Here is a 23,526-nt window from a genome sequence, read left to right as displayed (position 1 = left end):
GATGGGGAATACTTGGCTCAGCAATACTACAAACGAGAAGGATCTTGGAATGGTTGTAGATCACAAGTTGAATATGAGCCAACAGTGTGAAGTGGCTGCAAAAAAGGCAAATGCTATTTGGCTGTATAGCTTCCAAATCGCAGGAGGCACTGGTTCCCCTCTATTTGGCACTGGTTAGGCTCATCTTGAGTAATGCGTCCAGTTCTGGGCACCACACTTCAAGAAGGATGCAGGCAAGCTGAAGGGGGTTCAGAGGAGGGCAACAAGGATGATCAGGGATCTGGAAATAAAGCCCTATGAGGATAGACTGAAAGAACTGGGCATGTTTAGTCTTGAGAAGAGAAGACTGAGGGGAGACATGATAGCACTCATACTTTACACAGAGGACGGCCAGGAGTTCTTCTCCATCATCCCAGAGTGCAGGACACAGAATAATGGGTTCAAGTTACAGGAAGCCAGATTCTGGCTGGACATCAGGGAAACTTCCTGACTGTTAGAGTAGTATGACAATGGAACCAATTACCTAGGGTGGTTATTATTATTATTAGTATTCGTATTAGTATTAGTATTCCGCCTTTTGCCCAATACTGGGCCTCAAGGTGGTATTACAAAGTTTAAAACATATATTTTAAAACATAGGAAACGAAATGTAAAAAAAAAAAGTTTAAAATACACAACTAAATTATAAGTCAGTAGGGGGAGAAAACAAAACAAACAAACAAAGGGACAGGCCTGTGCCTTGGTGTCGCCCCCTTTGGGGGCAACCCCACTGGTGGCGGACCCACCCCCAAAGGAGCCTGCCTCTTAAGCTCCCAGTCCCAAAAAGATGTTGCTGGGGGTGAGATGGTTGTGGGCTCTCCCACACTCGAGGCATTCAAGAAGCAGCTGGACAACTATCTGTCAGGGATTCTTTAAGGTGGATTTCTGCATTGAGCAGGGGGTTGGACTCGATGGCCTTATAGGCCCCTTCCAACTCTACTATGATATGATTCTATGTTCTGTGTTTTTCTGACTGCGCCAGCAGGAGCCAATGTTGTGGAACAGAAGCAGGGAAGCAACAATGTTATGATGTCACAACATGGGACAAGTGTTACTATACATATGTCATGAATGGAGAGGGGGAGAACTCAATATGGAGATGCCAATTTCAACAGCAGCTCCATGTCATTTGTAATATGTCTTTAACACTCCTGTGCAGTCGTGTAGTAGAGCCAGGGCTCGCAGGGACACACCAACCACACCACCGGCACTTTCTGATTAGCAGGGATGCTGGGGTCATTTGCCACTTCCTTCACACTTGCCAGCTCCCTCTGAGTTTAGCTGCAGTCCTCACAACAGCTGGCAAGAAATGAATTTTTCCAGCAACCAGTTGTTCCCTATTGTCATGCAAAGTTGTTTGAGGATGGTCTGCTCTTAAATGGGCAGTTAAGACCCACCCACTTTCCAAAAGTCCTGCTCGTGGTGGTGATGAACCCTGCTAGAATCGCTTTGTTGATTAACACTATTGCTTAAAGCAGCGGTTCTCAACCTGTGGGTCGGGACCCCTTTGGGGGTCAAATGACCCTTTCACAGGGGTCACCTAAGACCATCGGAAAACACATATTTCCGATGATCTTAGGAAACTGTATTGACTGAACTATGTCATGTATCATCTTTTGTATTATTAAAGCTATTGTTATGTATTATTTTCATTAGCAAACCATCCCATGACAATGGATCGTGTAGAGAAGAACGAAAATAATTTTATGGTTGGGGGTCACCACAACATGAGGAACTGTATTAAAGGGTCGCGGCATTAGGAAGGTTGAGAACCACTGGCTTAAATTTTGGATTCTCCCCAGGGATGTGATTATGGGCCTGTGCATGATGAGCACTGCACTTCAAAATTGACCACTGCACACTGTCCCTGTGTCATTCCTAACAGCCACCTTCAGTGAGCTATTTAGCCAGGGCAGAAGTGTTTCAAATGCACCAAAACATCATAAACTCTAAAGGTTATATTGGTAATGAGATGTGACTGAGAATGTTATGCCAAGGCAGGAGTTGGTTTGTGCTGATGCCTTATTCCTACCTAAAATCATGCATATTAACCATTAGGTCCTGTATAGAATGATGTAGTGGCAAGAAGAAGTCACCCTTCAAGGAAATGTCTTAAGGAAATAAATGCCCAAAGAGAAATGGTTGGGTATCTGCTGAAAGAATTCCTGATACGTTGCTAACATGAATAACCCTGCTTAGTGTCAGCTTAAATGGCAAGAAAATAAAAGGCAAAACAAACAAACAAACATAATGGCCAAGGTAAATATATTGAGAGACTGAATACATATTTATTTAAAACATTTATATACCGCCCTATGTCATTAAGAGCGGCGTACAGATAAAAGCATACAGTATAAAACAATAAATATGCACAGTTAAAAACAAATTAAACCGTATAAAATTGGGAAGCAGAAGAAAAGAACAAAATGGAAAACTCTGTCGTAAGCAGATTCGGGAATTCTTGCATAGGCCAGGGGCAATAAATGCCTCATGTAGTTTTTATACATGAGGCATTTATTGTGTGCTTGTGATTCTTTACTTACGGTTGTTTATGGGCACTTTAGACAATATCATGACCTTCCACTTTTGATTCTGTTTTTTAAGAGCATTAACCAGGTTTTTTTTAGAGAGAGGAAAATGGAGTATTATTTCTGAAAGCAAAAGGGAAGGTGTTTTCCTACTTGTATAATTGCACTATTCTGCTATAGCAGAGTGCCACTTAGAGGTTATGTACTGGAAAAGCAGGAAAGAAAAAGCTCTTCATGTAAAGCTCAGAGCTCAGTTCTGCAGCCATACAGAAAATAGATTCAATGCTTAAACACCCTTGTGTAGAAAAGCTATTGGCCCTTCTTATGCAACTCAGCTATGTGGTTGAAGATGCTTCTAGAATAGCAGCCTCACCCTATCTTTCTATAACACCTAGAGCTACAAACGTTGGTAGAAAACCAATGTAAAGGCTTCCAGAAAATAGTGTGTGTGTACACAAGAGTCCACCACAGGCTCCTATGTAGCATTTTATTCACCTCCATGTAACATTTTATTTCCTTCATAGATGTGACGTCTTTATAGGAAATTCATCATGTGCAAAGAGTCTCTCTTGAAGAATACTGACTTCCAACTTGCTTGAGTTATATAATTCCTAGGCATGCTCTCAGTATCATCCATGCAAGGGTAAATTCTGCACTCCTATCCAAGGTTCACTGTGTCATCTAACATACAAGCTGTTGATTAATTCTACTATACTGAAGGTCTTATTTATTCTATTATAGAGAAGTTGGTTTCTTTAAAAAGAAAACATATTTTAAACATATGTTTTAAAGCTGAAGAGGTATGAGTTAGTGTGACAATGAAATTAGTTTTGTTCAGGACTGAGAGCTTTTAAGGTTATTATTTTAATATGCACATTTATGGGAGAGCAAATCACAATATTTACCAATGTGGATCAGCTGGTAGGATCACTTGCTATCAGTTTCCTTCTCACAGAACTGATAGCAGGTTAGGAGAAAGGCATGGAAGTGGTTAAACAGCCTCTCCTTCCCAGAGTGCCACAGAGAAGTTCTATGGGACTGCTAATTAGTAAAGGAAAAACTGGTACACATCATAATCTTCCATCTGCCTCAGTTCTGTAAACTTCAGACATGACACTCGTTTGTCATCTCACTACAGATCTGATATGTCATCAATTATAATACAGCTAGTGGAGAACCTCAGCCCCATTACTTAAGACTAGTCTATATTTCTTCTGTTTTGGGGTGCTAGCTCTAAACAAATCAGATGTTCCAAACTGACAGGTTTGATGCTTATGGGTTAGCTTATATGCATGGGCAGCAAGAAAGTTAAGAGCACTTTTCCTGACCTCCAATAGTATTAACTATTCCTTAATTTAAATGCTTTTAATTAATTTATATGTGAACAGCCATTGGCTATAGACAGGGCCCATTCAGAAGACACCTTAAACCATGGCTTTAACCACAGTAGTTAAGCCAGAAAGCCAGGCCGTATTCAGAAGACTCCTTAAACCACGGCTTTAATCATGGTGAATAAGGCTTTTTGCTTTATTCACTATGGTTAAAGCCATGGTTTAAGGTGTCTTCTGAACACAGCCCGGCTTTCTGGCTTAACTACCATGGTTTAAGCCATAGTTTAAGGTGTCTTCTGAACGGGGCCACTGTCAATTTCACTGACTGACATTGCAAACTGCTGTTGTAACTAACTTTACGTTCATCTTTTAACAGTGGAGGCTTTTGGCTCCTATTTCAGTAGTGTAGTAATTGTGCTCCGGGTTTCAGTCAGAACCAATCAGAACTCTAAATGAGCTATCAAAAGTGCTGAACCCTAGCCCCCAAATCATTACGGCACCTTGGATAGCTCCCTTAGAGTTCTCACTGGTTGTCAGCTAGTTTATGATAAAAGAGAAACAAGGAAATGAAGGTTTGATTTACTGAGAAATTCTTTAAGAACTCCTCAGGTTGTTAACATATAACCAAAGAAAGGATTAACACTAACAAATAGCTATATCTCCGTGACAGAACAAAGTCCTGTCATAAATCATGCAGGTTTTTTTTTCTGTGTATATGTATATATATATAAGCCCATGAATAAATAACCCATCTGTGCCATTATTCCTGTCAGTGAGGTCGGTGTAAGTGGCACAAGCAAAGATGGTGCTTAATCGATGGCTACTTTTAATGCTATTGGCGCTACTACATGAGGTGACAGGTACCATGGTAAAGCTTAACAATGGTGGATTTGAAGATATTGTTATTGCAATTAACCCTGGGTTACCAGAAGACAACAAAATAATTGACAACATAAAGGTAAGATTGTTAAATAATATAATAACTTGGCAACATAGCCCTTAGTGACTTTGCTAAATTATGATATGCTAGAAAAATTCAGCTTGCATTCTGTAACCATAAGTTCTAGACTGCTACAGGAAAGCTCCCCACCCCATCCTAACAAGTTCAATCAAGTAAGATGTACAACAAAATGTTGCAGTATGGAGTGCTGCTACTTACAGTTCCAGCCAGTCAGCCATGCCCTTTTCCAGGATACTTTATTCCATTCTCCCTCCTGACCACTTTTCAGTCAGTGTTGCATAGCCAGTGAGCATGACCAGGCCTTGTTAGGTTGTTTTGGGGGTTGGGGTTGGGGGGGGAGTGTTCCATGCCTTTAAAGCTTTTGTGCCAGAAAGAACATTGGCCTGTACTCTGAGAAATATTTTGAATTTGGATTTGACTATTAGATGTAAGATGCCCCATTACAGACTTCTCTACTAATCAGAGCATATTGGGTTATGTGTGTATGAAATTTTAGAAAAGCAGATAATATGGAAGTATGTTAACTATTTGGGGGATAACATGAAGAGGCAATGTACAAACACAGACACCTTTCTAATTTCTAAAGTAACGATGGTACCTTAGATGGCATTCACATTTAAAAAAGGAAAAAAAGAAATACATTTTAAGAATATATATGATGCTCGTCAATAAAAAATATACTTTCAGGCTGGCTTAAGAATAAAAATAACATAAATAATACATAGGGTTGGATCCAGACTAAGTTAGCTGCACTTAGTTCCTATTGAAATCAATGGGACTTGTGTTAAGTTCAACTAATTTAGTTGAGTTCAGCCAATTGAGTTCAGCTAACATCATCTGGATTCAACCATTGTAAAACATTTGTAAAAGGCAGATTGAATCAGCATAATATAGCACAGATAATATTGAAAGTTGAAAGAACTCAGGAATTAAAAAGGGTGGCACTGAAAAGACATCCGAGTAGGTATCACACAAGAGCATTCCTCACAGTGCAACTATCAAGAAGGCCCTTTCCCCCAATACCACCTGCATCACCCCAGATTACAGTGGCACCCAGAGGAGGGTCTCCAAACACGTTTTCAGCTTCTGTCTAGTGTGGGAGTAGCTCAACTATTTTGCTGTACTCTTTTGCCTTCTTCTCCCATTTTTGAAGGAGAGCTTTACAAATGTCCCACTTCAGACATTTTTATTAATCTAGACTATGTTTATTCTCCGGAGAATGGACAGATTCCTCTAATGCCAAAGATCTGCCTCCATGGGGAGGGGACTTGTGGTAGTGGGAGATTCGGTCATCAGACAGCTGGGTTTGTGATGGGCATGTAGGCTACATGGAGAATCGCCTGCCTGGTACAAAGGTCACAAACATCACATGCCATCTAGATAGCCTGGTAGATAGTGTTGGGTGGAGTTCGGGTCACTGCATCTGAAAAAAGGATATTGTAGATTTGGTAAAAGTGTAGAAAAGGACAACCAAAATGACCAAGGGGCTGGAGCAACTCCCCTATGAGGTTGCAATGTCTGGCACTGTTTAGCTTAGAAAAAAAAACGGTAGATATGCTGAAAGTGTATAGAATTATGTATGGTGTAGAAAAAGTGGATAGGGAGACATTTTTCTTCACAAAGCGCATAATTAAATTATGAAGGTCACTACCACAAAGATGTAGTGATGACCATCAATTTGGATGGCTTTATAAGCAGACTAGACAAAATCATGGAGATAAGGTTATCAACCGCTATTAGTCATGATGGCTATATACCACATCCTGAAGTATGCCTACGTACACCAGTTGCTGGGGCACATGAATGGGATGGTGCTATTGCACTCATGTCCTACTTCTGGGCTTCCCAAAGGCAGCCGTTTGGCACTATGCAAACAGAATTTTGGTCTGGTCCAGCATGATTCTTCTCATGTGCTTCTATCCGTGGTCCTAGTACACAAGTACCAGTGATGTGAGAAAATGTAGTTATGAGGTCTTGGATGACAAATTTAGGTTGCTAGGTAGAAGGTTGAAAGCCCGGACATCCAAGGTAGCTTTCTCTGAAATACTACCTGTTCCACAGAGAGGGCCAGCTATACAGGCAAAGGTGAAGAGTCTCAATGAGGCAGTTTGCATGTAATGACACCACTAGTCCCCCAAAACACTCTCATATTGAATTTACATTTAAGTATGGAATTGCCAAGGAAGTCCAACATAGTCATGTCTGACTTCAAAAGAGAAAACTTCTCTAAACTGAGGTAAAAAGAAAATTGAAAGGGAAACTCAAGAGGACCAAATCTCTTCCAAATACCTGGGGATTACTCAAAACCACCACAACAGAAACTCAGCTAGAATGTATGCTTCAGGTCAGGAAAGGTAACATGAAGGCCAAGAGGTCACCAACACCTGAACAAGTAGTGTCAAGGAAGCTGTTAGAGAACTATGGTTTTGCTACTACCGTATTTCTTCGATTGTAAGACGCACACTAATTTCAGTACCTCCAACAGAAAAAAAACCCCTAAGACACACCCACGATTCTAAGACGCACCCCATTTTTAGAGATGTTTATATGGGAAAAAAGTGCGTCTTAGAATCAAAGAAATAGGGTAAAAATTGTACAGTTGTCTGCGAATATGGATGACTTTAAAAAGGGATTAGACAAATTCCTGGAGGATGAAGCTATCATGAGCTACTAGTCATGATGGCTATATATTATCCAGAGGTGGCTTCAAGCTTTTGAGGGTCCATGGACAAGACACCTTCAGTGGGGGGCCCTACTACCCTCTCACTGCCATTGTCACTTACTGATATTGCTCTTCATCCTCTTTGTCATGATTGCTATCACTTGCTTGCGTGACAGGCAGAGAACCAGTGAGCAAGGTGGCAGTAATATCTATTGCTTCTTGTTCTCATCACCACCATTGTCTGGACCAGTATGTGGGATAGATGAACAAGCAGGTTACATTGGTGAAGAGTAGAAACAAATCCAGCGACTATTGTCAATGGGCCTCTGGTGGGGTGTGGGCCCTTGTCAAATGCCCTATCAAGCCTACCTTTGATACTAGCCCTGATATTACCTCCAGGATCAGAGGCAATATGGCTTTTTATGACAATTGCTGTAGAACACGAATGGGAGCATGCTGTTATACTCATGGCCTGCTTCTCATGAACATCTGCATGGCCAGTGCATAAATAGAATGCTGGATTAGATAGGCCCTTTGGTGAACTACAGCACAATTCTTCTTATGTTGTTGTCTGCCTACGTGCATAGTTCTCCAACTTTAATTTAGTAAGTGATGGGGATTTTTCTTTTCGGGAAAGGGGTGGTGGTTTCTAGCACTCTACAAGTGGAGTCACACATAACCGACTTGCATAGTTAATAACCTTTAAAAAACACCCCAGACCCATTCCTTTAACAGCAGGTGACATTATAGATATTTAGCAGGCACAGCTTTTCTCCCACAAGTTTCTTCATAGTGGGAATGGCTTCTCGTGCTGAATAAGTGGCGCAGAGTGGTAAAGCAGCAGTTTCTGCAGCTGGAACTCTCCCCACGGCCTGAGTTCGATCCCAGCAGAAGCTGGTTCTCAGGCAGCCAGCTCGGGTCGACTCAGCATTCCATCCCCCCGAGGTCGGTAAAATGAGTACCCAGTTAGCTGGGGGAAAGGTAATAATGGCCAGGGAAGGCAACGGCAAACCACCCCGCTATAAGGCCTGCCAAGAAAACGTCAGCGAAAGCTGGCATCCCTCCAAGAGTCAGTAATGACTCAGTGCTTGCATGAGAGGTTCCTTTCCTTTCCTTCAAGCTGCAGTTAAGGGCACAGTAGTATCTGTAAAAATACATGTCAAATGAAAATATGGGGATTGAGCCTGCCAACGTTTAGAAGATGGGGTTCAGGCCTGCCCCTCCCCCCCGCCCCAGCTGTTTCAAAAGTAACTTGCAAGAGCTCCAGCTGAACCACAGGTTCAGGAAGTGGGGAGAGGGAAAGATAGAAAATGCAAATCCTATAAATACAAGTACTAGTCATTGACTGAACACACTTCTAAATCATGTAATACACTTTTCTTTTCTTTTCCTCTAAATCACATAATACACCTTTCCTTTCCTTTCCCTGTTAGGTTATGGTTAAAGAGGCCTCTAATTATCTCTTCTCTGCTACAAAGAAACGGTTTTATTACAAGACAGTCAAGGTTATAATTCCTTTGACATGGACACCCAAGCCTGAATATAACAGAATAACCATAGAATCTTATGACAAGGTAAGTGCGAATGTATTAGTGCTATTTCTAAAAACTTTGGGGGCAAGAATTACAAAGTATGTCTGCAGTCTGATACACACCCACTAGAACTAAAGTTCTTTGAATACAACACAACTTACTTCTGAACAAATGTCCACAGAACTGGGCTGTACACAATTTAACCTTCTTATAAACACAACAATGGCTTAGGCAAATTTGAGCAATTGCCATTAGCCATTACGGCTGAATGTAGCCTTCAGGTTCAAGCAGAAGCAGTATATCGACTGCTGGTGGGAAGGACAAACAGTTGCTGAATATTGTAGCTTTCAAGTCCCGCTTGTGGATTTCCAGAAAGCATCATTATAGCCACTGTTGTAAACAGGATGCTGTATTTAGTTATACCCTTTTGTAGCTGGAACTGCAGGCCTCTTCTTAAGTTCTAGCATTACGGTTATATATACATTTAGGCTCCAATCGTACACTTATTCAGATAACAGCCCAACTGAATACACTGAGCAGGGTGGTCATGTGTCCTCTTTTACAAAGGACAGTCCTCTGTTTGAGGGGCTGTCCTCTATTTTGATTAGTGTCACACTGATTAGTGCCAGTGTGGTGTAGTGGCTAAAGTGTTGGACTGGGAGATCCGGGTTCTAGTCCCCACTTGAAACCAACTGGGTGACTTTGGGCCAGTCACAGACTCTCAGCCCAACCTACCTCACAGGGTTGTTGTTGTGAGGATATAATGGAGAGGAGGATGAGGAGGACGTACACCGCCTTGGGTTCCTTTGAGGGGGAAAAAGGTGGGATATAAATGCAATAATAATAAGGATAAAGAACCACCAGAAGGAAGAGCTGGGCCTTGAATTGGCCCATCAGCAGTACCTGAGCAGCAAACTGAGGAAGATGGTTATAGTCTTCCACACTAATCCTCAGATGTACTGCATTTCTACCTAAATTATAATAATTATAATAACTATTTCTACATTTGCATCTGGACATTTAAATTAGCATGTTCCCATTTTCTGCAAATTGGTGTCCTCTTTTGCCCTCTTTCTTGGTGATGTCTAAGTTAAAATGTGTAGTGTTCAGCTGCATGTCTCATGGGTTATACAACTCTTAAAGGAATGATGGGATCTCTTCTGCGTTAGGAGATTTCTCTGACTAGGTTCAGACAACGGACTAATCCATGATGGGTTAAATAACCCTTCTTGTATGGTTTAACCCACTGTGGGTTATCATGTCATCTGTTGTGCAACGTGGGTTAAGTTAATCACCTATAGAGTCTCACGGCAAGATGGAATCATATACAGGCTGCCACTCTATAAACCCTTGAAGGTTTGCAAGATTGGGACCACACTTCATAGGCAGCCACTCCTAGTGGGGAGGCACCCAAACTGCCTTCAAAATCCTGCGCAATTTCACCTAGGGGAGGGGAAATCCTGAATGCACCAAACAGGAGACGGCACAAATAAACCTTTGAAAAATAAGCAAAAATAAAGATAAGGTCAAAAATGCATACTGTCCCCATAGCCTAAAGTGCAAAAGGTTCAGATATGGATTCACATGAATGTGAATTCACACAATTGTGAATCTGCATGAATACGCATTTGTGTGAATTCTCATTCGGCCGAATTCATACACAATTGTGTACTTTAGGCTATAGGGGAAATTTGCATTTTTTATTCTTCCTTTATTTTTGCTTATTTCTCAAAGGTTTATTTGTGCCACACCCTTTTTGATGTACCCTGGATTTTCCCTCCCCTGGGTGAAATTGCAAAGGGTTTTGAAAGAGGATTGGGTGTCTCCCCACCAGGGGAGAGAGTGGCTGATGATTGGTCCCATACCTGCAAACTTCCAGGGTTTATTACTGCAACCCCCTTTTTGTTGCACTTAGGATTTCCCCTCCTTTGGGTGCCTCCTGATTAGGAGAGGCTATGGGCATGTGGGTGTAGAGGGGTGGAAAGGGGGCGATCCCGGACTTACCTACTTCCGGGGTCATTGCCCTGTGTCTACACATGGCACATGACGTCCCAGGAGGAAGAGGATGTCGCGCCTGCCATTTGGTGGGTTTTTTTACCGGAAAAGAGCGCACAAACACTCGATTGCAAAAGGTAGGGGGGTTGTTTTAAAAAAGACCCCGCTCCCCCACCCCCACCCCACCCCCGATGGGCATGGAGCTACAGAGGAGCCCCATGGCCCATGCCTGGCTCCTCACAGTTACTCGCAAGGAGCCAGGACAAAAACGGGATGCCCGGCCACACCTCTCGCAGTCTCTGGATCATCCCTGAACCACAGGAAGTACCGGGATTAAAGTGTAGGGCCATATCCCAGAAAGGGAGGGATCATCCCTCCCTGCTCCCGGGATTACCCTGTGCATCATGTGGATCCACAGGGACGATCCCAGGGATATTGCCCCATCTAGAGGTGCCCTATGTGTGAAGTTCTTTCTTGATCCTGCAGAGTCCCAAGGTTTTATATCCAGCACCCCGATTTTGCTGCACTTGGGAGTTTTTCTTGATGAGGTTTTGATGTTGGATCGGGTGCCTGCCGAATGTAAACATCCAGCACTTCAGAGGTGAAACAATGCCACTGCAGGGTGGGAGGATTGTAGCCAATTGATTGGAGTCAAATTCCACACAATAACTTAATAAGCTAATCACAGTAGCTAATTAGCCTGTTCATATGGTGGGGAATCATGGATTATTTTAAAAAATAAGCTATTGATCAATAAAAATAGTATTAAAAAAAATAAGCTATTGTGCATAGCTTATAACTTCTCATGGGCTATTGTGGCATCCGAATGTGGTCAATCAGGGGAAACTCCTGTTGAAGTATATATTTATACATGTGTGTGTGTGTGTGTGTGTGTGTGTGTGTGTGTGTAAATAATGTGCGTATGTATGTACGCTTGCAAAGGCATGTGTGCATATGCAGCTACTGGCTCCCTAATAGACATTACGTACCAAAAGGTTGTGCACCCCTGTTCTAGGAGATGTTTTTGCCAACACAAACATTGCCATGTACCATGAATTTTAAAAGTGCTTCTCATTTCTTTTCTGGACCATCTTTAAACCAGATCCTATTTTATTTTAGGCCGACGTCATAGTGGCAGAGCCTTTCCTGAAATATGGAGATGATCCCTATACCTTGCAGTACGGAGGGTGTGGGATACACGGACGATACATCCATTTTACATCTAACTTCCTGACAAACAATTTAGATGCTATTTATGGATCACGAGGTAGTACCTGTTATTTCAAATTTCTTTTTTTCATTATCAAAATGCTAAATAGTCAAGATTTTGAAAGGTAATAAAATAGAATAAGAAGTCCTGAGAAACCACAAATGTTTTTATTTTATGCAGTAATCTCTGAAAACGAATGGGTTTAGTTTAAGGTCTGATGGGTCCTACGTTTACATCAGAATCAGCAATATTTCAATGTTAGGTTGATCAGTACATTCTGAAGGCATGACAGCAAACTTTTTCAAGCTGGCTGGAGTTGCTCTTGTTTAGTTTCAGCAAGGTTACTGTGTCGTGTATCTTCATTCTATGCACTGTCAAGTCAGCCCTAACATTAGGCAGATGGAGATGGCTGCTTCCTAACATTAGGCAGATGGAGATGGCTGCTTTAGGTGGCAGGTGCTGGGGAGCAGGGAGTTGTGGTACAGTTTTGGAGACCAGAGCCGTGTCTGTACATAGCCTGCTTCACGCCCCTTAAGCCAGCCTGCTTCACTCATGTGCAGTGGAGGATGGTTTCCTGTTGCCAGTGTTGAAGTAAGATTCATCTGTTAATGGCCTGGATCAGACAACACGCTAAACCATGCTGCTTAACCACAAAATGGTTATGGGAATGCATTATGCGTTCCCTTAACCATTTCGTGGTTAAGCAGCATGGTTTAGCGTGTTGTCTGAACTAGGCCAATCTGTAGATGGAATGGGATCAGGGGCACCATCTTGTTCTTTGCCTCAAGCAGCAAAATTTCTTTAGCTGGTCATGACTGGGAATAAAGTGTAAAGCTTCCACATAGTGCACTGTTGTTTCCATACCACACTTTAATCTAAAGCTCTTAAAAACTGACTTAAAATGTATATAGCTGAGGAAAAAATGTGTTTATCTCTTGAACAATAGCTGCACTTTCCAAAATTACCTCAGCAGCGCAACTGTTAAAGGCATAGGAGCCATCATATTGAAGAGTTGGCTGTCTCTGTTACAGCATAGTTTCTGCTGTGACTGGACAGCATTTCTAATTTTATTTTAGTCCCTGGGGGATATTATAACCAATATATTATTTGTTTCTGGGTTTCCACAGGCAAAGTTTTTGTCCATGAGTGGGCTCATCTCAGATGGGGAGTCTTTGATGAATATAATAGTGATGCACCTTTCTATACATCTGGGATTAATCAGGCTGAAGCAACAAGGTAGTGAAAGTATTTCTAGAACAAATGTTTTACAGGTGATATTTGATTTGGGTTTGTTTGTTCAGTTGTGGACCTTCTTTAAATGAGTGATTTATAGGGTGACTGGCCACTCATGGAAGTTTGTCATTTTGACGATGACATAATCCTCCTGTGTGTCTTGTGGTCCTTTTCCCAGTTAATCTGTTCAAAAATAAACCTTGGAAAACCTGTTTCTTCTGAAATATGCCGGGATTTGTTGGGATTTCCTGTCATGTGCAGTCAAAGAGAGCCAGGGAGGTATAGTGGCTAAAGTGTTGGTCTGGGAGTTGGGAGATCCAGGTTCTAGTCCCCACTTGGCCATGGAAACTCACAGGGTGACTATGAGCTAGTCACAGACTCTCAGCCCAACCTACTTCACAGGGCGGTTGTTGTGAAGATAAAATGTAGAGGTGGAGGAGGATTATGTACGCTGCCTTGGATTCCTTGGAGGAAAAAAGGCAGGACATAAATGCAATAATAAAATAAACAAATAAATAAAGTTGCTCTATAAAACGTCCACTAAAGGGTGCTGTCCTGTTGCACTATGTAGGCTGGGGTGTGTGGTTAAATTACAGGCCATGTGGTCGCTGTTCTCTTCCCATGTAATTCAACTCTTCTCAAATGTGGAAGAGAAGCAGGAAATAGGGAAACGGTAAGGAAATGTGATTTCCCTCCTGTTTGAAAGTCCTTGTAGTGTGAATGGCTGTCCAGGAGATTAAGCAGTAATTTGTTCGTATATTTAGAGTGTTTTGTTCCAGCAGTAATGGTATGGCAAACTACATAACTTTGCACAACCATACCTTACATGTATTAACATGATCAGCCACTTGTTAGTAATATGTCTTCTCTCCTACGGATGGAGATGTCTTACCCAAAGCAACATTGCCCTGTGCCATTGCGTTGAAATTTCTTGACTTTTTCACTGGCTAATTATATTTGTTTCTAATACTGCTTAGATGCTCAGCCGGTGTCACTGGACAATATAAATTCCGAACTAGCGCAGGAACACTCAGAAACTGCAAATTTGACCACCGAACTCAGGTATACGAGGCTGGATGCCAATTTTATCCAGACAAGAAACAGAGTACTCCAGCGTCTATAATGTACATGCAAAGTCTCTCTTCAGTAAGTATGAATAATGTCAGCCAGGAAGCCATAAGATTTATTCAGATCTTATGTCCATCTTTAAAAATACAAGATATGTCTATGCCCATTTTTTTGCCAAATTAAGTATGGTTTTATGATATTGTAGTTTGAACACTTCCAGCTAATATAAAATCACCTCAAGGTTTTGCTGATAATTTCTCTAAAAAGATCACATATCTCTTGTCATCTCTCATTCCTCTTAATATTCCTTCTCCTACTATTTTTTCTTCTTCCAGATTTCTCTTTTTCCTCTCTGTTTTTCTTGATTGTTGGTTCCATTATTTGGCATTCAAAAGCTACTAATCATCCTTTGGTTCTCTTCCTTTTCTTTTTTCTGCTCTCACTTCTTCAATTTTTTCTTTCTTTCTTGTTGTTATCATTAATCTTTCTAAGACATCCATTTCTGTTCTACTCATTTCTATTTAACCATGCTGTTAGCTCACTGTTTTAAAACTTCACTTGTTTCAAGCATGTAGTGATGGCGGCACCATCCCTGATTGGTGGGCATTGGCAAAGTTTCCAGGGACTCAGAGAGCATGTCTGCCACATTTAAATCACTTCTGTATTTTCTTCTTATGTGTTTTCCCTGTGCCTTTTTGTGCTGAGCACATTGGACATGGCAGCTGTTCTGCTAACAGAATGATGGTAAATTTCCAAGCTTGGCTTAATGTGAGTACAGGATGGCTTTGTGTGCTTCTATACAAGCATTTATCATGCGCTTGTGATTGTTCACTCATGGAAGTTTGTGGATCCTTTTTCACATCATCAACCTCTAATGCCTCTCCTGCCGTTTTCAAGCGGGAATCTGCCATTTTATAAACCTTTGAAAATGCTGTAATAAATCTAAATTTCACAATAAATCAGTGCTATCTGCTGGCAGTATAAATGAAATATTGGAAGGAACCACAAAAAAAGCAGGGGGGAGTGCGTGTATTGTGTTGATCATCAAACCCACGAAGACTCTGGAAGCCCAGGTAAGGCTGTGGGATTTTTGCTAAATGTGGAGAAACCCTTTGTCAGACTTCTATTTCTCTGAGGCAATCTCCCATTTCCTGATGTGAGGCATGCCTAGCAGCACAGGTGTACAATTCTCTCATCCTCTTTCAGAGTTTTTAACACTGATGGGGCTCCACTTCCAGGTTCCCCTCCCTTTGGGAAATGGGAGACTGACTCAGAGTTTCCTGTGAAAGCCCAGTAGGAGAGGCACTGGCAGGGCTGGGCAGAGGGAGGGGGCAGTGGGTCCAGTTGGCATGGGCCTACAATTTTGAGGGGCCTACTCTGAGTCCCCCTGGTAGAGGCAAAGGGGGACCCTTTGGTAAAGATTTGTTACGAAGTAGCTCTCCTGTGAGTGAGCAGTACTGACTCCATTTTGAGACAGCCAAAAAGCCAAGGTGTCTTCACACACCCCATCTCCAGTCTTCTTTCTGTTGTTGTTGATGAATTTGCCCAAAGGAAAGCACATAAAGCATTTCTGAATGTGAAGAAGTGGTGTCTTATATCCATCTTGAATAAAAGTGCTTGCCATTACATTTTTTAATAAATTGTTCTAGTTCATATGTGTTTAGAACTGATTAAAAATACTTAATGACCAGTTTGAAATGGAGCCTACATTTCCCACCTGGTCTGGGCCTATTACCAGCTTTGCCCGGCCCTGGACACTGGAGGAAGTAGAGTACAAGTCTCTCATGCTCCAGATAGCTGGCAGCTAAAAGAAAAATGAGAAATGGGAGAACAACTCAGAAGCCCCAAAAGCAAGATGGGAGTGAGTTGGTTGAACAATACATGTTGATTTGAACTAACCAGCCAAGTTTTTAGGCTGCAGGCTTCTAGTCTTGTTCTAATTTTTATAATAAACAACTCTGTACAGTAGAATAATTCTATTATTACAATATTGCCGATGGAGTGGGAGACATGGGCTGAGGCTGAGACAGGGATGTGGAATCTTTTTCGGCCCGTGGGCTGAATTCTGTTTTGGAGAAGCTCTTGTGGGCTGCATCCCAGAGATGGGAGGGGGCTGAAGGGGAAAGGGGTGGGTCAAAAAATGCCAGCCTAGTTTAGCTTAAAATTCTTACTGCAAAAATCATAAGTTCTTTATTGTGTCTTAGCAAATTGCCATTATACACAAACACAGAATAAAACAGTATGCAATATAAAACTCCACCAACAAACAATTAAGAGTTGAATAGTTTTCATACAGCTTTTGACTTCGTGGCACGTATTTGTAGAGCATTGACAAGGAATTTGGCAGTTCTAAAGGATACATACTTCTCAGCATCAGACAATAGGAAACAAGTCTTAACAAGGGATGGCCTTCCCTTGAATGATCTTAACAACGGATGAATGTATTTGGTTCTGAGATCATTATGCAGAGAACATTCTAGCATTACATGAGTAGTGTCTTCAATTGATACTGAATTGCAACTGCATACTCTATCCTTGTTAGGAACCCCCTTTTGCCGACCCACCCAGTCTGCCAATGGAAGAGCATTTAATCTTGCCTGAGTGAAGGCTACCCACTGATTTCAACATTTCAATATTTCAAAATACCAGGTATTTTGGAAAAGATAAATACAAGGGAATATAGGAAGGATAGAAACTATTAGATTGGCAAGTCTTGATTTCAGCCACCTTAGATTGCATCTCAGTATCCTTAAACCTTTGGAGCACTAACACTTTAGCTCTATCATGACCTTGAGTTAAGAGAAAAGAGATAGAGAATCCCAAATTCATGGCAACCAGCTGCATTTTATGCTTACATGAGTCTGAGCCCATCTCTTCCAAAACCATCAGAAGAAATTCTGATACCTGCTTAAAAATGATTTTAACCAAAAAAGCAGGGCTAGCCTGAGAGCTTCAGCTTTGATTGTTATCACACCCAGTTCTGCATGGAGCAATTCTAATTTTGTAGAAGTGGAGACTGCCAGGAGTCTATGCAAAAAAAATATTTTGAGCTCTTTCTAATGGATCCAAGTTGGCTATAGCCCACAGTGGTGCTACATATAGCAATTTTGGCAGAACCCTGATCTTGTACAATTCTAGAGTGGGCTGAACCAGGTTTCCCCCTTTTGTACGATAGAATCGTAATAGTCCATTTAAAGTTCTATCTGCTAGCAAGGTGCTTGATTAAACCTGTGAAGACCATGTGCCTGTCCACTGAAACACCATGCCAAGATACTTAAAAGAAAATACTTGTTCCAGTTTATTCCCATCAAGTGACTAGTTATGTATTTTCTTAGATTTACCAAATATCAATTACTTTTGTTTTTTGGTAGTTGATAGAGAGATGCTCATTGTTGCAATATAGACTGAAGCTGTTTAACAATCTACGCAGGCCCAAATGAGTGTGGGAAATCAGGATTGCATTGTCTGTATAAAGGAGGATTGAATAATACTGGTTTCCTATTTTAACTGGAAATAACTAAACCTTACGAGAGGCATCTCAACCTTTAAAAGGGAAAGAAAGGACACAAAAGCTGGCAAACCACCAAATTGGCAGTTGTGGGGAAAGGGTGGGGCCAGGGAAGAGGGCGGGACCTCCAGGGGAACTCTGGATTGGGACCCAGCTGAGACAGATTTGGTCATTGGGCCTGAGGATCTGTGCTACTGCTTTAAAACGTCTTCTGTAGAGGCCATATTAAAATGGGGGGAGGGGCTTCTGGATTGGTATCTTTGTTTCTTAGTCAATGCAGAATTTCAGTTTATTTATTTTTATTTATTACATTTTTATTCTTTTTATTTATTACCACTAATAGCTGAAGCTCCCTGGGTGGTTCACAAAAATTAAAACCACGAAACACAGCATAAAACAATATTGAATATAAAACTACAACCAGAATAAAACCTAGCAGCTAATTCAATAAGTCCTGTAATATTAAGGGCTAAACTGCATGTGACACAGGAGAGCCATGATTGGATTTCTCAGTTTCTGCTGCTATCTGCCCAGCCCCATTCTGGCTCCTGCTGCTTGCGCACTAGAATGTGATGAAATGTCAGGAAATGGCTTCTATCTATTACAAGTGGAACCTGCAACAAAATGTTGCAGCGTGCGGAGTGCTCTAGACACTCCATTTTATTCCCCTTCCCAACAGTCAATCAGCCTTCTTTGCTCACTCGGTATGCTCAGTATTCGTTGCGTTATTTTGCTCCCCACTGCTCGTTAGGGTTTTGTGTTTTGAATAGAATGGAGTGTCTAGATTTATTGTACCTCTGCAAAACTTGGAGTCCCCCCAAATACCCCCTCATATGCCATCTTGGCTACATAAGGATCAGCACATAGAGAACTGAGCTTGCTATTAGTTTATATGAGGCTATAAGGACATTAACTCATAATATAGAAAGTAGTTTTCTTGGGCTCAGTGGGTAAACTGGGACAGACACTTTGGAGAACACTTGTCATTACATTTTTTGTGAGATTGAGAACAAAGTATGCCTAGGATTAAAAATCTACAGAGCCTCATGGATTTTTCAAACCTGGCTGCTTTTCCTCATAATCCCACCTTCTTTTGTCTGTCACTCCACCCACCTCTGAAATGCAGTACAAAGAGCTTCTCTGAAATAAAATCCAGCCATTGGGCCAAAAAAGGGTTCTTCAACCCTGGCCTAGACCCATTCAGTGTTCTATTTCTATCCCACTCACTAAATATTAACCAAGAACATGGAAAATAGCTTTCTTTGGGCTTTTGGATCAATAGGTAAACTAGGATAGACTCTTTTGATCCACTTGCCATTACATTGTTGTGAGGTTGAGGACAACGTCTGCCTAGGATTAAAACTCCACAGAGCCTCCGGAGCCCTTTTTGTATAGTAAAGAATTTTCACATTTGTGCGTGGCTATCATAAAATAGGAATTGCCGATTAGGTTGTAATCCTGAACTGTTCTTCTTACCTTTTATTTAGGTTACTCAGTTTTGTGATGAAACTAACCATAACCGTAATGCAACAAATCTGCAGAACAAACAATGCAGCTACAGAAGCACATGGGAAGTCATTATGAACTCTACTGACTATGTTAATTCATCTCCACTAAGTGCTCCTCCACCAGAACCCATTTTCTCCCTGCTGCAAGCACAAGACAGAGTTCTGTGTCTAGTACTTGATGTTTCTGGAAGTATGATTGGAGTAAGTTTATTCTTTTACATTTCCAGAAGAAATGTTTCCATACCAATAGATGGCTCCAAAATGATGAAAGGTGGGGTGGGGAGAAACGACATTATGGCCCTTAGACTGCATCCAACCCTCTTGTAGCCAGAGTGGAGAGAACCACACCAGCTCCTCTGACACAAAGGAAAGGGACCATTTTGGTGAGTAGAGGGAGAGGAAGGCACTAGAGAGGCTGGAATGTGAATAAACTTGAAGCCTCTCCAGCTTCCTTCCCTCCACCTCCATCATGCCCCAGATAGACAGCAAAAAAGCCTGTCAAGCAAAAATCCAGAGCGGGAGAAGCATGGAAGCTGTCTTTCCTGAAACACACTAACAATGACTTTCCCCTCCTTTTCTTCGCGTGCAGAGTCGCATTGCTCGTCTGAAACAAGCTGCAGAACTATTCATCTTACAGATTGTTGAAAGTGGTTCCTGGGTTGGAATCGTCACATTCAATAGTGCAGCAACAAAGAAAAGTGATTTGAAACAGATTGTCAGTAACAGTGTGCGCCAAAATCTTATAGGCTATCTGCCTACTTCAGCTAATGGAGGAACCAGCATATGTTCTGGAATACGTCTAGGATTTCAGGTGAAGGAGAACGCTTTCTAGATACTTCTATTCTCAGTTTTCTCATTTTCAGTCTTATTTTTCTAATTATGAACATTGCTGCTGGATCTATTATTGGTAAGCTTAAGGAAATGGTTACCTTTTTTGGAAGGGGTTTTTACCTAAAAGGAGAGTGACATCTAGTTATTATCAACTGGGCTGTATTTGTATTAAAGTCAATAACTAAACATCCAAGCCAGTGGATGAAAGAAAATGCAGGCTGTTCCTAACAGAAGTTGTCACTTGGTGGCAGAAGAGTGTTCCTGGCTCAGAGGTGCTCAGGGTTGTAGGCCAGTAGGAATTTTATAATGACACTGTTGTATAATGGACACAAGGACTTTCACAGACAAGGAAAAATCATTGATGTCATCCAATCAGGGCCGTGCTTGTTTGGTTTAGGTGTGGTATACAATGTGAACTTCCTCCCTCCTCTTGATTGTTTCTCAGGCCGTGGCTAGACCAGACCTATATCCCGGGATTGTCCCGGGATCATCCCTGTACATCCAAATGACACAGAGGGGATCCCGGGAGCAGGCAGGGATGACCCCTCCATTTGCCTGGGATAATCCTTAGGTCTAGCTAAGGCCTCAGTGGCAACAGCTAAAGAATGCAAATTTACCTCTTACCTCCACTAGATCCAAGAACATCTGTGTTCAGGTTAAACAACTGTTTAGAAATTATAACAAAAAGCCTTTAAAGGCCACAAACAGGCATTAGTGGAGTGTTACTCCTCACCAGTGATATGACAGGTGAATTCACTCCTAACCATGTCTGCCCAGAAGTCAGCCCCATGGGATCCAATGGGACTTACTCCCAGGAAGTAAGGCCAAAGGTACTCATGCATTCAAATTTCATAGTGAACTCAATACAACTGGTCATTGCTAGGTGAAAGGGAAATCAAAAATTTTCTGCAGTGGCATATGTTGCTTCCTTAACAATAATCAAACTTATTGCACACATTTCACCAAACTTTGCTTCTGTTCCAAATGGGAAATTAGTTCACTCACATTCAGTGCTTGTAGAGCTTTGTAGAAGTTTCTCCTGCATGTTAATTCCAACTAGCTTCTTTTGCTTCTACATTAATGCCGCTAAAAATGTAAATGCTCTTTTCCATACAGGTAGTTGCACAAAAGTATTCAACTACTGAAGGCTGTGAAATTGTGCTCTTGACTGATGGAGAAGATTCAACTGTAGCCTCTTGCTTTAGCGAAGTTAAAAGTAGTGGGTCTATCATTCACACCATTGCTTTGGGGCCAAGTGCTGAAAAAGAACTAAACATGTTGGCAGACATGACAGGTAAGTGAGGAAACAGAGTATCAAAGTCTTACAAGACTTTTTTTTAATGTTACATAGTGCCATTTGGTGCCTCCCCAAAAGTGAGGATGCTACAACTCTCAGCCACTCTGCCAAGCTTTGACTGTCCACATTTTTGACACTTCAAAAGTGTATGGAAGGTTCCTACTGAATAAGCTTCAATCTTGGGCAGAGGAAAACAATATTCTGGCTAAGGAGCAGGCAGGGTTCCGCCAAGGGAGGAGCACAATCGATCAGTGTCTTCCGGCAGGCCTATCCAGTAGAATTTTAGGATACTTTTAGGATGTTTTTAACAGTGTATACTATGTTTTTAATCAGTATTTTATGTATTTTATGCTTGCTGTTGTTCCCTGCCTCCATCCAATCGGAGAGGCGGGTAAGAAATATATTATTATTATTATTATTATTATTATTATTATTATTATTATTATTCTGCTCAGCCATCTGATCCACAAATGTTTGAGCCAACCAAGAGGTAGCTTGTATGTGGCCTTTGTGGCCTTTACCTCTACATTCAACTTAATTGATAGAGATAGCCTTTGGGATAAACTCTCGCATACTAACAGACAAGCATTTATTGTTTCTGATTCGGAAACTTTACTCATATACTGACCTATGAGTATGGATGGGCTTGTCTCTCTTATAAAGTTAATACCGGAAGAGGTGTTAGGCAGGGTTACTGGCACATTTCCAATTTCTATGTGAACAATTTAGTTTCTAATCTAAGTGCCCTGGATTGTTTTCCCCGTTCTATTGGAACCAGAAATATACCTTCTGAACTTGGAGCTTCCATTTCATTATCATGGCTGATAGGGGAGGTTCCATGCGTGGAACAAGGAGGAGGACCAGAGTGTGGACAGGCATAAGATAGAATTACTTTTTGCTGTTCTCCAGGCTGAAATCTCTAGATGAGATTTCCAGCTGCCATTATAGGAAAAGCATATCCCCAAATATTTAAAGCTAGCACATTTTTCGATCAGATGCCCATCTAAGCACCATTTATGAAGGTGTTTTCTCCTAGAGGAAACCACCACCTTAGTTTTGGAATAGTTTATTAACAGTTTCTCCTGGCTACAAATCTTGCCTAGTCTATTTAGGAGTCTCCTCAGGCCCATCTGAGTAGTAGATAGGAGGGCCATATCGTCAGCATATAAAAGCATCTGCATCTATCTTTAAGTAACAGGGGGACACTGCTCGTAAGCTTCTAAGAGGCATGTGGATGTTCACTGTTGGGAAACAGAATGCTGGATTAGTAACTTGCCCAAGGCCACAAATTGAGGGCCAAATTTGAAATGTGAGAGAGAGATAATCAGACCTTATACAGTTATACAGTTATAAGCCACCTAGCCATCCCACAAAGTGGTTTGAGGAAGTTGGTGATGGTAGAGAGTGTAAACTCTCTTCTTCCGCACTGTTGCAGTAGTTCTCTTTTGTAGCATGGATCCTTCTTCCCATCTTACCTGTGTAAGGTGCTTTGTCTTTACATGCCCAGCTGTAGGCTAGAGTGGGTGTTTGTATCTGGATTGCTGAAGCAAAGTGGTTCTTCACATGAGTGAAATAAAGCACACTCGTGACTGGTCACTCACAAGGTTTGTGCATCCTTTTGATGACAATGTCAACCTTCTGCACGTCTCCTGTGCCTTCCCCCAGTCATTCCATTCTAAAAAACAACAACAACCAGATATTCCAATTCTTCTGATATATCACAGGATTTCCCACCCTGTGCAGCTGAAGTTGTGCTATAAAGTACCCCCTACATGGTGCTGTCCTATTCAAGGCTATTGAGCACCAAGAGGATGGGAAGTTTT

The 23,526-nt window shown here is 41.5% G+C and overlaps 1 protein-coding gene across 4 annotated transcripts in view; it reads left to right on the top strand.

Annotated features, from left to right (window-relative positions):
- LOC134405418 (calcium-activated chloride channel regulator 1-like) overlaps positions 1–23,526 on the top strand; it is a 44,360-nt gene that overhangs the window by 8,843 nt on the left and 11,991 nt on the right. Inside the window, exons 2-10 of one of the 4 annotated variants that reach the window (XM_063136666.1) lie at positions 3,092–3,210; positions 4,672–4,856; positions 8,955–9,095; positions 12,168–12,315; positions 13,386–13,494; positions 14,469–14,637; positions 19,555–19,776; positions 20,165–20,386; positions 21,523–21,700. In XM_063136666.1, the coding sequence (XP_062992736.1) occupies positions 4,701–4,856; positions 8,955–9,095; positions 12,168–12,315; positions 13,386–13,494; positions 14,469–14,637; positions 19,555–19,776; positions 20,165–20,386; positions 21,523–21,700 (1,345 nt within the window). In that variant the 5' untranslated portion in view covers positions 3,092–3,210; positions 4,672–4,700. Of the gene's footprint in view, positions 1–3,091; positions 3,211–4,671; positions 4,857–8,954; positions 9,096–12,167; positions 12,316–13,385; positions 13,495–14,468; positions 14,642–19,554; positions 19,777–20,164; positions 20,387–21,522; positions 21,701–23,526 lie in introns of all 4 variants that reach the window. The other 3 variants (XM_063136673.1, XM_063136680.1, XM_063136688.1) reach the window with 3 other exon arrangements.

This window comes from Elgaria multicarinata, chromosome 1 (genome assembly GCF_023053635.1).
Source record: "Elgaria multicarinata webbii isolate HBS135686 ecotype San Diego chromosome 1, rElgMul1.1.pri, whole genome shotgun sequence".
In the NCBI taxonomy this organism is placed as follows: Eukaryota; Metazoa; Chordata; class Lepidosauria; order Squamata; family Anguidae; genus Elgaria; species Elgaria multicarinata.
The sequence above is the reverse complement of the archived record's forward strand: the minus strand, read 5'-3'. Positions and strand labels throughout refer to the sequence as shown.